Source organism: Columba livia, chromosome 5 (genome assembly GCF_036013475.1).
Source record: "Columba livia isolate bColLiv1 breed racing homer chromosome 5, bColLiv1.pat.W.v2, whole genome shotgun sequence".
Taxonomy (NCBI): Eukaryota; Metazoa; Chordata; class Aves; order Columbiformes; family Columbidae; genus Columba; species Columba livia.
The window spans coordinates 8,285,238-8,299,519 of record NC_088606.1 but is presented as its reverse complement, the minus strand read 5'-3'; the positions used below and the strand labels follow the sequence as shown (position 1 = coordinate 8,299,519).

The following is a 14,282-nucleotide window of genomic DNA, read 5'->3' as shown; positions in this document are numbered from 1 at the left end:
AGAAGTGATGCTGGTGAGTGACAGCAGCAAATCATGAGCCCTGTATCTCTGAGGGGAACAGCGGCAGCACAGGGAGGCAGCTCAGATTCCCAGGTGTGTGAACACTCCCAGTGCACGCAGTTGTTGTGGATACACTGGCTAACATGGAATTTAACTTAGGGTAAGACAGATAACAACCTTTTCATATTTAGGCCCAAGTTCTGGGCTTCTTTTAGGTAACAGAGTGGAAGGGTTTCAAACATGTGATAGGATTTTTTCTCTACACATATCAAAGATGAAATGCATTTGGTATTGTTTCCCACCAAACCCCACACGTAGGAGATTTTAAACCTCTGATATTTCATATTCTTCTTCTCTATTCCCTCCACTACCAACTACACACACATAATTCTCAAAATAAACTCTAAATGACATACCTCATAACCGCTGCAAACGATAGCATGAGATGTGACTTATTTGCTTGATTCAAAAGCAAAGCAGCATCTGAAAACATACAAAGAAGACAAAGAATGTTTCCTCAAAAATGCTACTGTTAGTAGGAACAGCTTTCTCACTCGTATGGGTGACGCCTTGCTGATATGGAACACCAGCAATTACTCACATTTGACATCATCCAAAGTGACATACTCATGTGGTTCCCACTTGGACAGCATATACAGTTTTTCTTCTCTGTCAGCCAGCCTTTTTTCAGGGAGTGTTGCACTGCAGTCATCTTGGAAGATGCTAGTGGTTGACCAACACATAACATTTAAGGACACAGTGTTAATTCCAGTCTGAGAATATTAAGATTATCTACCTGGTATGAAGTCACTTCATTGCAGTTAGTTTCAAAGGGACAGGCAGTGAAATGTGTTTGGCAGGTGTCCTGAACTAACATTCAACTATTAGAAGCACAAAACAGGCTGAGGATGTTGAGAGAAACAGGACATTTCACCTGTAAGGTTGCGTCTGAAGTTGCTCTTTTAGTTGTTAATATAATAAATTGTGACTATATTATTTAGATCAAAGAAGTTTTCAGTAATGGATGAAAGTCAGCTATACCGTGTTGTGAATTTATAAAACTAATAATAATAATAATAATAATAACAATAATAATACTTTAATCTTTGAAGTGCCTTACACAGATGAATTAATTACCTCACAATACTCTTTAGGGTAGATGAGAATTATTACCTCATTCTGAGCGATCTGGAAACAGCAACAAAGATGCTGAATGACTTTACCATGTCATACCAGGCTAGTGCCGGAGCTAACATTCAACAGCAGGCATGTCTGGCTCTGTTTTTATGTTCAGACCACTCATCCACCCCGTTGAAATGGCAGCTGGCTTCCTGATTCATGTGTTTTGTTCAGACATGATCCTCAGACAATGGAGGAAAATATTCCCACCCAAATCATCTTGTTTCTTTTTGAGCTAGGCTAGTCGAATTGCAATACCTCTTTAATGTCTTGACATGTATTTCCTGAAAGTGAATATTTTTTCCGTTCTTAAGGTTTTCCTCAGTTGCTGTATTGGAGCTGAAATATAGAATATGAGCATGAAGTAGCATGAATTTAAGTTATTAGAACCAGTGCAAAGAGGTCAACATCCCATGATCCAAAGGCATATCTATTTTGGCCTCTGACACTAAGAAAACTTTGGGGTTGTGGTTGATGTCCACATGAGACATTGCTTTCAAGAATGCAGAAGCAAAAAGGGGCTTCCCTGGGGCTTCCTGCTCTGTCTCCTGCTACAATACAGACTGAGCCATATAAACCCTTCAAGCAATTGGTGTCTAAGTGGCTTTAGGAGGATTTTGCATGTAAAGTGCTCCATTCCAGAGCTTTTCTTTGAGATGGCTGAGGGCAGACACAGGCAGAGGTCATTGGGAAACTGGTTCCATCCCCTGAAGAGCTACTGGGCAGAGTCAGCAGCGTTCCCAAGCCCAAGGCAGAAGCTGGCTGGAGCTGCTGAGACACGGACCATGAAAGGCACCTGCAGTAGCCGTGTCACCAGGGGAGAGGTGAGCAGCAGCTCCACGGTGACAAAGGCGTGGAAAATGCCCGGCAGGGCGGGCAGGCAGCAGCGGGCAGCGTGTGACCGACCCACCGCCACCGTGATCCACCACGCTCCCTGCCCCGCGCTTGAAAAGACAGTGGGGGACATGTAGTTTGGGTGTCGGGTTTTTTTGCCCCAATAGTTTAAATGATAAAGCCTTAATCCACAGCTTCTGCAGAAATTCAAAGCACGGTTACGTGCACTTTGTCTCCCGCAGAGCTGCAGTTTCCCTAGAGGTCTGCGGTCCTCCAGCGCTCACCATTGTACAGGGTCATATGTAACACTGGAAATAGGGAACATCAGTCCGTGGACTCAGTGGATGGCCACCAAGAGACACCTGGGTGGCGTTTGGCCTTGATGTCCAGCACTGCTGCTCCAGTGCATGGTACACGCCTCTGACACGGGGCAGGACTCACCACACTCTCTTCCAGCCGTCCCTCTGTAGTGGGTTCAGCTTGAGAGCAGTGTGGAAACCGTGCATATTTCTCATTTTCTCCATTAACAGGATGGGATAAATGCCACAGAGCAACCGTTACGGAGCTCCAGCCTCAATCAAAAATAAATAATAATAATAATAATAATAATAATAATAATAATAAAATTGTCCTGCTCTTCATGTTCAGGCAAAACAACATTAGACTCTAACTTTACCTTAATTGGAACCACTGTATCAAGGCCTAAACCTGCCTAATTTGCAACTAACTATCATCATTTTACCTTGCAAATTCAAGTGTGTTAGTATCATCTTTCCAGTACCACACACCCGGAGTTAGCTTTATCGTCTGCAAGAAAACAGCATATAGAGTACATGTCATAAATCTGTGTTCAATCTAAGCCAAACAAAGTATTTATAATGCAAGCACTCTGCATATGGGCCACTTTCTATATCTTTCTTCAGTCTGCTCTTCACCCAGATGTTGTTTGTGTGTGAGCTATTTGAATAGAAGTTCTCTGAGATTCAAGGTTGCCAGCATAAGAAAGAAAAAAATGTATCTGTCCTTTTAAATGTAATTCAGGTTATGAATAAATAATTTAAAGTCTGCTAAGGAGCATCAGTTCTTTTATTGTCTGTGAATAAACAGACTGAGAAATCAAATGAAGCCAAGTATTAAACAACACATTACTTTTATTTGTTTTGTTTTTTCAATAATATTTATGTAATTGTAGAGACTAAGTATCAGGAGAAAGGAAACCTTTGTTTAAAAATGGAGTATGTTATACACTTCCGTGATAGTCTGACAACTTTAAATACACACCAGATAGACCCTTCAGGGGAATCTGGACAAAACTTCTAGTAACAGCATTTTGCAGTATCTACATTTTTTTTTTTTTTAATCCTTTTAAAAAATCCCCTGGAAATAAAAAAAGATCTATTAGTCCTTAATTAAGAAGGGAGACTTGCAAACTGTGAACTATTATTTGCAGGTCACCTTCAAAGCAAAATGACTCTTACTGCTGAAATCCTTCTGCCTACAAATTTAAATCAAGTGAAATGTCCAGGTTTTCTGTGACTTTTTGCCAGGTACCACTCAGGCAGGCAGCCACAAGGCTCTCACAAATTCTTGCTCAATCAAACCTGGTAGTAAAGTGCTGGATACAGAACATGTGAAGAATTTCAGTCAGCAGCCAGCAGCCCATGAGATGGTTATACCAAAGAGAGGAATATTAGGAAACCATGGCTCTAACCCTTTGGCAAAACAGTGGTTATTTCAACTTGCCTGTTCTAATCTTCAGTTCCAGCTTTCTAATCCTGGTTTAAAACTCTCAGAAGAAAAAGGCCATGCAAATGCTATGCCTTTATGTTACACACAAGGGATTATGAAGTAGGAAAGAAAAATAGAAAAACTGAAAAATTAAATTGAAAAATAGTAAAATAAGTGGAAAAAAAAATAGAAAAGGTGGTAGTGTGGCAGAGCAAGGCCTACCAACGCATCACAGGAAGGAGAAACACCTCTCCTGCATCTTCAAAATACATCTCAGCTGTTCCTCACTAACACAAATGGCTGAATGATGGTCCCTGGCCACCCTGCTCCCTGGCTGGGGCACAGGGACAGGTCCCACCCCTGCCCACCCCACGGGCCCTCCCGTGGTCCCCGGGAGCTGCTGCGGAGGCAAACGTGACCAGCAGCAACAAGATGGAGCTGGGAAAGGTGGGGAGACTCACGGTGAGCATGGCGCCTGCTTGGGACACGGCCAGGAGCCCTGGGGCTGAGGCAGGCTCTGTTTATAGCCGTATCCTGGTGACAGCCCGATGTCCCCTGGGAACCGCAGATCCCAGCACACAAATCCCCTCCAGCCTGCCATGTGGACTGGGACTAAAGTCTGTGCGCTCTGCTCCTTCCCAGCTCTGCTAAGCAGCTTCCCTGAGTAACGTTTGAGTCCAAATGGGGAAATTAAGTGCCTTCCATGCAATAACATCTCCGCAGACACTGATTTGAGCCTCCTGCGTTCTCTGACGGTCAGGAGCTGCAGAAGTTTTCCCGGTTACTGGCCCAGGACCAGCAGCAGAGAAGGCAGCTGCTCCAGTCCCTCTCTTACTGATGCGTGTACAGGGCTCTGAATGTTGAACATACTTTAGCGTGGCACTTAGCAAGTTTAAATGTACACCTACCAGGTTACAAGCCTCCAGTGACGAGGCATAGGTCCCTATGCAAGCAGCCAGCTCAAGATTTGCAAGTTGCTCCTGGAAATAATTCACTTAAGGGCCTGATTTTGAGGGAGGGATTTTGACCGTTGAGATACCATGAAGTGTTGTTTTTGCAAGCAGGAAATCTCTCATACTAGGCATTCATGGTGGATCAGTGTCATGTGTAACTGGTACTGCTTAGATTGCACCTGAAATTGGTACAAATTACACCGACAAAAGCACTTTTTGCCGACACAAGTCAAACCCCCGTGAAGGGTGAGGTTTCATGTTACAGCTAAGCCAGCCTAATAGCTAGTTGTTGATGGAAGAGGCATTCTTGCTCCCATCAAAGTTGTCCCATCATTTATCTCTGTGTTGATTCTTTATCTTCTCTGTTCCCCACAGCAAGCTCCCTAAACTGTCAAAAATAGTAATCCAGCAAAAATAAATGAGAAGCTTTCTGTTGAGTTACCATTTTACATGAGTTTATGGTGCAGTCAGAGAAGGGCCAGCAGAGATGCAGGTAAAGATAAGAGGACGGGGATGGGGGAGGACCACACCTCTCAAGAGACCAGGTCAGCTATAAGGTGAAAAACAGCCACAACGTGGAAAAATTTTGCCAGTATAGCTGCCCTAGGCCAGTATGTACTTTGAAAAGATGAGAAATACCTGACCGAAGACTTTCAGACAGGTCAGTTCGGTAGGACAGAAGGAATATTTCCTATGCTTTCAGCTCTTAAAGATGGCATCATTCATTTTTGCAGTGGTTTCTACCTTGAGAAAATACTCCTGAAAGCAACACTGAGATGTTCATGACCACATGGAAGAAGAAACAGACAACACAACATGGGAAAAGAAAAATTCCATATAATGACCTGCCCCTAACTTCTCCCCATTTCCACAGCCTTCCAAGCACTGCATCCTTTCTCCTGTAGGTACTCTTTAAAGATTTATTCATGCAAACACAATCAGTCCATGGACAGCTAAGCAAGAATCTCAAATCACCCTGAAAATTCAGCTCTGGCTCCGTTCTCTACAGCCAGCTTTTTTTTTCTGACAATCATATTGTGTATGTTGTGTTTCCAGTTGCTATTGCAGGCTGCCAAGTACATATCTATGACTTGGCAGCCAAGTTACATATTTAAGAGGATGAGAGAAGCAGGATTGGGAACAACTTCAGATCTCACCCACAGCAGCCAGGCAGCACTACAGAAATAGGCTCCCCATCAGGGTCAAGCGGGAAGCATGGAACCTATGGTTCAACTCATTTCATAGAGGCTGCCATCAGTCTCAGGAGACCAACAGCCCATCTTGGCTCCAGGAAAAGTTGTGCCAAAAGAACTGGCAAAAGTAAAGGACATGTTGCAGATACTTGGGGCTACCTATGTTAGTGTTCATGGTGCAGGAGGCAGGGGAGACAAACCTTCAGCTGTACTAGAGTTGGGAGCAAACTGCCACAAAAAGCCCAGAAAAAAAGATGGGGAGAAACTAAGACTGATAACTACCTACAGGGAGAACAACTGTGGATGTGAAGACTGGGACTGAGAGCTGCAGACAGAGCTGGCTGGGCAGGCAGGCAAGGCCTGGGAATAAGTGCAGACAGGTGATCTAGGGGAAAATGAAGACAAATCTGGAAGAGATTTGTGGAGAGTGAGACAGAATTGGCTCTGGCCAAGCACAGAGGCCAGGACAGACAACAGTGTTAGAGGGAACCCTGAGGCTGTCCGAGTTACCAGGGCAGAGGACTGAGTGTACCCAGGTGCAGCACAATACTACTCTTAACCAAGTGCTTCCTGGAAGAGATCAGCTCAGCCCAGGTATTCCATGAGCTAAGGGCGCAGAGGTGAGCACCAAACACCCTACCCGTGCTGATGGCACAAATGGGTGTCTGGAAAAAAAAATCAAATAAAGAAAAGCTTGGCATTGTGTGGCAAAGGAGATTATTGTCCATTGGATCCCTGCTTCAGCTATTGCAAGACTTGGAAGCTATGAGTGAGCCGGAAGATTACAAGAAGTGAAATTAAGGAGTAATGGTTGAAGCAGTTGAAGGTTACGTGGGAAATCAATTTCCACATGGGCTTCAGTCACAGAATACCAGGCAAATCACTCCAGCCCACATTCAACCCTAATGACCATGATTTGCATGCTTTTTGCTTTCTGAGCAAACCGCCTGGCTTCATGGCAGTCTAAAATGCAGGACTCGGTATCCACAGCGGTGACTGAAGCCAATGGGAACTCTACTTTGAACAGTCCAAGAAGTGTATAATACTAATCTGTCTGAATAAACAGTTCTCTTGCATTCCCAGTGTAAGACCTCATGATAGACAGACGGCATTTGGCTTCTCCTAATTTCTTTTATCACCTTCTTTCTGTGGGAATTATACACATCTCAGGGGTGAAAACTAAATGGTTAATGTTGTGAAGCACTCAAGATGTGATGGTGATGAGTTCCACAGGCAATGTTCTAAGTGGGAATTCTTTTCCAGATCTGGGGCTGGACATTGAACTGGGAAATACTACTTTCTTAGAGTAACTAAGGCAGCTGCCCTACACAAGAACAAAAATTTAAAAACTCTGCTACTGTGTAATTTAAAACTGGGTTATGATGTATAAGCATAAAGACAGAAGAAATAACCTTGCTCTGATGGTCATAATTCTGAACAACTGACCTTGCAGCCTTAATAGGCTTCTTTTAATGTTTTTGCTTGTGGTATTTGTGTGTCCATGTGCACCCCAGTAGCTGAGAACATTCAACAGTATGTATATGTATCCATTCTTTAAGCATATCTAATGTTTAGTTTGGATATCACACCCAAAAAATAAACACATGCATAAACTCAACAAAAAAAAATCACTGACTCACCGTCCAGTCATTCAGCTCTTTGCTGCCTCTTGTTTCTTCTTGCTATGTGAAGTCTCTGTCTTCCATACCCACCATATTAATTTCCTCTCTTCCCAGGGGCAGTTAAATGTCAGCCCTGGTTTCTCTGGGAATATTAGACTCTGTGTGTGCTCACTACTGTTTGTGTTAGACATACAAGTACAGAATTCAGTTTCACAGTAGCTAATACTTAGTCCATGTCTACACCATTTACCTGCCAAGTGCTGCTGCCTGCTCATTATAAACAGGATCGTGCTATATGAATGGAATAAATACTGTCCTCAGGCCTAATACTATGAACACTAGTGTGGGTTTTCACTCCAGATTTGTGCAAAATTGAAGGTTCTGATTCCTTGTTTTTGGCAATTTACACTGTTTTCACATACCAACATTGCTGCATTTCAGTCCCATTCCTGGGATCATCCAAAACAAAGGGTGGTTAAATAGTGTCACGGAGGCAGAGGCACCCCTGAAATCAATTTAGGCAGGACATAAGCTCCAAACAGACTTTATTCTAACTAGAACTGTTTAACGGAGAATCAACTAGAAACAGGGTTTATCCAAAATTATTCAGCACTCCGGCAACATTTAATAAACTGCAGGTTCTGTGTACCACTTGGGGATATTGAAACCATACGACTGCATGAGAACGAGGATTCACAGCGTGCATGCATCCACTCACAAAAACAAGAGGCCTCTTTCACTCAAGGGTATCCAGAAGAAAATAATCGCTTGCCCAGGATGGGCAAGGGCTCACTCAAGGATATATCCAGAAGAAAATCCCTCATCGAGGAGAAGGTGAGGACACCTGGGAAGTCTCCTTAGATGGTGTCCCTGATCTCAGGGGAGGGCTCTGTTTACAGACCCACTGCTCCCAGAAGATCACCCATAGGCGATCTTTGGTGGTACCCCATTTTATAGCCTGGTCAGATCTGGCTGTGGTCATTATGAGATGGTCCAGAAGCTTCCCAGCTTCTCCGGGCCTGGGCACCTCCTTGGCTGAAGACCCTGTGTATTGACTGAGGGCCCTGCCCCTCCTGCCCTCCCAGCCAGGGGAAGGTGAATGTGAGGAGTCACTGTGCCCCAGGGTGGGGGGATGTGAGTTTTGACACCAGCCAAGGGTGTGGGTGAGGGCAGGGACAGTGAGGCACCAAAGATGCTGAAGAGCCAGGCTATTGCAAGCTCCAGAATCTCATTATGGAGGTGTGCACCTGCCATGACAGCTGCATTGTAACTGGAGAGATGTCCACCTCACATCCTCACCTTCCTGGGACACCAGCACCAGTCTTGCCCCAGATTCAGAGCCCTGTGGCCTGACTACCTGACATGTTTGGTGGCAACTACATCCACAGAGGCAAACTAGCTATAAGTGTTTGAGAGGCAAAGGCAGAATTAGCTCCTGAGTCCAGACAGAAGGTCTCAGGGAAATCAGGAGGTGATGGTTGCCCAGCGCTGCTTACGGGAACCTGGGCTGCTTTTGGAAAGCCAGAAAAACCAGCTGCACATTCTTTTACTGAAATCCTCCTGCAATCACTCCCTCTGCCTGGTTTTATCAGATGAGATTACTGAGCATCAGCAGTTGTCAGCTATTTTCACGCAGCTAGGCATTTGCCTTGTGCTCCTAACAATCAACCTTTTGTTATTAACGCGCCTCTAACAGAAAGGAAGAAGTATTTAAATGAAACCCTCACACTCAATAGGTATTTTCAAATTTTTTACTTTGATTCTGTATTCTGAGATGCTCAGAAATCTATGGGGCTTAACAAAAACGTCATAGCCTAGTTTCTAGTTCTTCTGTAGGATATAACAACTGTCTTCCTGCTATAGAATTAGAAGGAAAAAAAAAATGAAAATTTAATATAGATGTACTATAGACAAGATCTCTATTCAACTGTGTGAGCTTTGAAGGTAATTACTGCAGATAATTTATTTTTAGTTTTTAGTTCATTACACTTTATAGCTTATTAGAATTTTTAGTTTAGTTATCTGTAGTGCTGAGGACAGGTCTAAGGACTCGGTAGCATCAGCTGTCTTTAACCAGGCTGTGTTAGTACATCTGCAAATATGTTGTGAAAGAGGTCTGCAGAAAAACAGGGAGTCTGCCAAATGAGAAATAAACGTGGTTTTGAAAGAAATGTTTATGTTTTTAGATACAGCCTGGCAAAAAGAAATGCTGCTTTCAGCTATGACATGTGATTGCTAGACTGTCAGTTCAACCGTGCAGCAGCTCTTACCAGGGGACTGACAGAAAATATTTCATGATGCTTGCCAGCCAACAGCAAGGCAACCAAGACCCCTAAACCCATGGGGTCTTTTATAGAGTGCTGCCTTAAATACATAGCATTGGCATTTCTGGAAGTGGTTTTATCTCCTAATGCTATTCAGAATAGATTTTTAACTGCTGAGCTGCAATCATTTGGAGCAGTGATATTTCGAACTTCTCCAAGAGACAGGGTACAGGTGTTGCTAACTGCTACCTAAGCACAAGCAACAATGACCTCACACTTCTTGCTTCAGGATGCAACAGTGATCCATCAACTTTTGCACATGTCAACACACAAAACCAGCTCCCGAATGGTGGGAGAGAGTGTCTACAGCAATGGAAAAGGAACAAGAATTTCCTATACTGTTCTTGATTTTCCTTAAAAGAAAGACTAGGGAAGAGTTGGCTCTTAGAGGGAAATGTATCCCCTCTCTAAAATTGCTGTCTGGTACTGTTACTGGGATGGCAAGAGGAACCGGCTTGTCCATGTCTCCACCCTACTGATGCAGGAGAGAGTAAAAGCAAATGGGTCATGCAAGGGTGGATCAGGGGTTTTTAATACTGCTGTTTCATGTGTGGAAGTGAAATATGTTGTTGCACCTGGAAATGCTGGCCTGCCCAACTATATAATCACCACGCTGCTGCAAGCAAAATCTACTTTAGAGGCAGGTCTGTGCTACAGGCTTCTGCCTGCATAAATACGCGGATGAGAGTGGTGGAGAGATGTGATACCTGACCCACATAGGTGTGCTAAAGAAGCTTTACTAGCATAACTCGTTTCGCTTTGGGGTAGGGAGGGGTGATAACTTTCCTGTGATGAACAACTACAGAACATAATTTTGCTGCCGTAAGAGCATCCACATGCTTTGTTGGTTTAATATCACAGGATTCCCATGTGCCAAGGTACAGTGTCCCTGAGGTTGGTAGAGATTAGACCACTGCGTGCTTTCTAAAGGGACGCAGTAAGGGAAACACATGGTAGACACAGGGCAAAGGAGGAGAAATGGGAAACACCTTTTAAATAAGTAGAGCTTGAAATGCTATTACATTGCAGTGCACTGACGAGACTGAAAAAAGGAACTTTAAAATTATTTATGCATGCTGGGTGTAAGTGCATGCATGCTTTATAACACGATGCTTTGCATTTAACCAAGCGCCAAGTGACTGCCAAGACTGGAAACGTAAATTCCTTTAAGATTTTTCCCTTTTCTTCCTGTTCCTGGCACGCACGGGAGTGGCTCACAATGGGGAAGACAAAATTTATGGTGCAGTCCTGAAATGCCACATCTCCCTCAGAGCCGTCTGCCCTTGGCTGCACCCCACAGTGTCCCAAACCTTCAAGGAGAACCTTTCAAATACATGACAGGCAGCTCCCAGGACAAAGGCTGCCCAGCCTGCAGGGCTCTACGCACTGTCTGCTGAGAGATAAAAGGAAGGCTGCCAGGATATATTCATTCCTGCCTTTAAGATGGTATCGCAAGGGCTGCAGCCTGTCTGCTAAGTCCTGTGTGCAGAACTTCAAACAGACGCTCCGGAGGTTCAGGGGCTGGCTGGGTGGACACGACCAGTGCAAACACATCTCAGCTTTCCAGCTCCTGAGTGGGTTGCCCTCAAACAGCTCTCTTGTCCTCAGCTCCCTCCGAGGGCTCTCACATGTCACGTTATTTCAGTCATGTTTTCGGCTTTGTCTTTTTTAGGCTCTTCCCTCTCTGCTGCAAAGCAATGGTCAGAATTGCAAGGCGACCTGCATTGCACATGGGAGGGATTGCTTTGCGTTGCTGCACCAGGAGTGACGTGCCAAGGTGCTTAATGGTTTTAATTTGGGTGATTAAATTATCCAGTATTAATGCCATGGGTGTTCCTCTATATAAAATAGTACCATTCATATAAACTCAATCAGCAAATACAAGGAGCTGTCAAAAGCTAACACTGTAGTTATATAAGTGCAACAAAGCTATAACCACTTTATATCCTTCCTATGGGCTTGGTCTTTCATGCAGCCCTGTTTTAAGAATAAGCAAAGCTCAGGAGCCCAGGATTTTGACAGAAGGAGATGGCTTTCCCTGTGAGTCAGGACAGGGCAAAGGAGGAGAGACGCTGAGTTGGGGAAGCAACAAAACTGCAGATTTTAGACAAGATTATTTCCCTGGCTTTGCCAAATTCATTTGAAACGTGCAACTGCTTCGCAGAACTACATGCACATACCAAATACACCTATTTACAAACGAGAAGCAGCATTTTCCCCTCTGACATTTACTTTATTTCTTTAAGAAACCAAGGGAAAATATGTAGACCCACTGGAGTCAGTGGCAAGTTTCCACTAATTGAAACAGGATCAGAGTTTTGCTCTAAAGTAAGTACAAAATACTGAAAATGTGAAGTTATTCTTTGTTTTATAAACTAAGTGAATGAATGCAAGGAATCTAGCTCTGAGCCCTTCAAGTTTTCTGCCTCTTGCATTTTGGGGGATTGTTCACATATTTTAAAGGCTACTCTGCACCTTGAGACTTCTAATATTTTTCCAGTCCTCTAAGTCAGCAGCAGTTTCTTGTTCTTTACATATCCCACACACAGTCTGTGTGTGTCCATACTAAAAAAAAATAACCCTTTCCTAGGAAAAAGATAAATACAATTACTCCAGTGTTAACCTGTTCATGTCCTCAGCCCCTGGGGTATTTTAACCATCGGAATGGGGACCCCACTTCTGCCCCACTGCTGAAACAGGCTCAGAGCAGCAGTGGCTGAGGTGGGGGAAAGGACAGATGACAGCACAAGTGTGTGACAAACTGCTGCACACATCTGGCTACATTAGCTCTACAATACACTTTAACAGACGTTTGGCAAAAACAACAAAAAAATGTGTTTAATAACTGGGAAGCGATGCTGAGGAACGCACACAAAGGGCTGAAACGTAAAGGAAACTATGTGGCATGGGCAATTACCAGTCACTTAATAAAAGAACATTTGAGCAGGGTGCTGCCTAATACTTATGGTCGTCCCATAGCAGTGGGAATTTGATTAGGAAGAGTGTTTCTGCCAAAATATTACACTTTGCAGCAACAACTTTTCACTTACAGATAATCTACTGATATTCATAAACATATTTACCTATTAGCTCCAAGGAAAAAAAAAAAAAGATTAGTCACGGTTATTTTCTCATTCTCAGGGGGTCCTATATACATTACAGCCTAGAAATCAAGCAGCTGATAGCCAGGAAGATGATGTGTATATAAACACCAACCATACCCAGCCTGATTGCAGCACCCCAGATTTCAGGGGAGCCCCTAACAGTTGCTGTAACTCACTTCTCCAGTCTCCCTGTGACGGCACCACCACTTACTGATGAACCGTTCAATAAACTCGCAGTGGTTTTGAATCATTTGCGACAACAGCTGATCAAACAGACTTTTTACAAGCCGCTCATTCCCCTGGCAAACCAGCCGAAAGAAACGCATGTAGTAAACCAGAGTCTTTATCTCCACTGATCATTAAATACTAAGTAAGTTTCTTTTTGTCTGCCCTCTCATCACAGATTATTTTAATGGTTTTTTTTTTAAATATACATCACCTACAAGCTTAAGGAACGTCATGGAAGTTCTTTGCAGGACGGAGAGGCAGGAGGGCAGCGCCTGCCCGGTTTCCAGCTCATCAACACTCCCACTCACTAACGAACAACCAAACAACAACACGGCGGACGGTTTCTTCAGCTGCCCACTGCTCTGCGGTTTTTTCCCTTAAAGGACAAGCCAGTCCAAAATGTGCATGTCATCAGCCTCCTCCATTAGAGCTAATTAATCTGCAGCTCCTCGGACTCTCAACTCTGCTCTTTTTTGCCCTCCAAAACAAATTAAGAGCTCTGGAGACTGTATGTAGTAAAACCAGAGAAGTTTAACTGCTACAAATTTTGCCTGTTCTATCAAGTTCAGCATCCCAGCTCCGCGTTCAGCACTCCTGGCTCTCAGGGAGCTTGGCCGCTGTACTTTTGATCTCTTAGGAGGGGAAACCAATACATTCAGTAAAATATTGAAAGCTCAGCTTGCGCACTAGCAACCCAAGAATAACTCCGCAGTTAATATAGCTGGCCACAACCAGTCTCTATTTTATCAAGCCCAGCTGCCTGCCAGAAAGGACTGTTTTTGTTGTTCTCATTTCCTCACTGTTTTATTTCAGTGACGTGAACACAACAAACCCCCCACACACATTTCTACTGCCGGAGCAGCTGAGCTGGGCACCACAGCCCAAGCCACAAGTTTTGGGCAAAAAGCAGGTCCTGCCCAAAAACAAACACCACCAGCTCAAGAAAACTTCTCCCCAGCAAGCGTGCCAGGGGTTGTGCCCACCGGCCACAGGCACCCACCTCAGGGGGAAAAAGAACCCAGAGCTCAGGGGCCACAGACAGTGCAAGGAAGGTTTCCCTCATTCCCCACCCCCCCCCCCCCCCCCCCCCACTACTGCCCCTTCACAGAGAGGAGGA

At 44.1% G+C, this 14,282-nt stretch overlaps 1 protein-coding gene across 13 annotated transcripts in view; it reads right to left on the bottom strand.

The window, feature by feature from the left end:
- Positions 1-14,282, bottom strand: part of ZBTB1 (zinc finger and BTB domain containing 1) — a 65,115-nt gene that overhangs the window by 13,337 nt on the left and 37,496 nt on the right. For 10 of the 13 annotated variants that reach the window (XM_065063275.1, XM_065063272.1, XM_065063274.1 and 7 more), the window contains 2 exons: positions 602-723; positions 417-483 (listed from right to left, as the gene is read on the bottom strand). In XM_065063275.1, coding sequence (XP_064919347.1) covers positions 417-483; positions 602-723 — 189 coding nt within the window. Of the gene's footprint in view, positions 1-416; positions 484-601; positions 724-1,437; positions 1,519-2,755; positions 2,821-4,202; positions 5,322-13,380; positions 14,237-14,282 lie in introns of those variants that run through there. The other 3 variants (XM_013368308.3, XM_021292761.2, XR_010472716.1) reach the window with 3 other exon arrangements.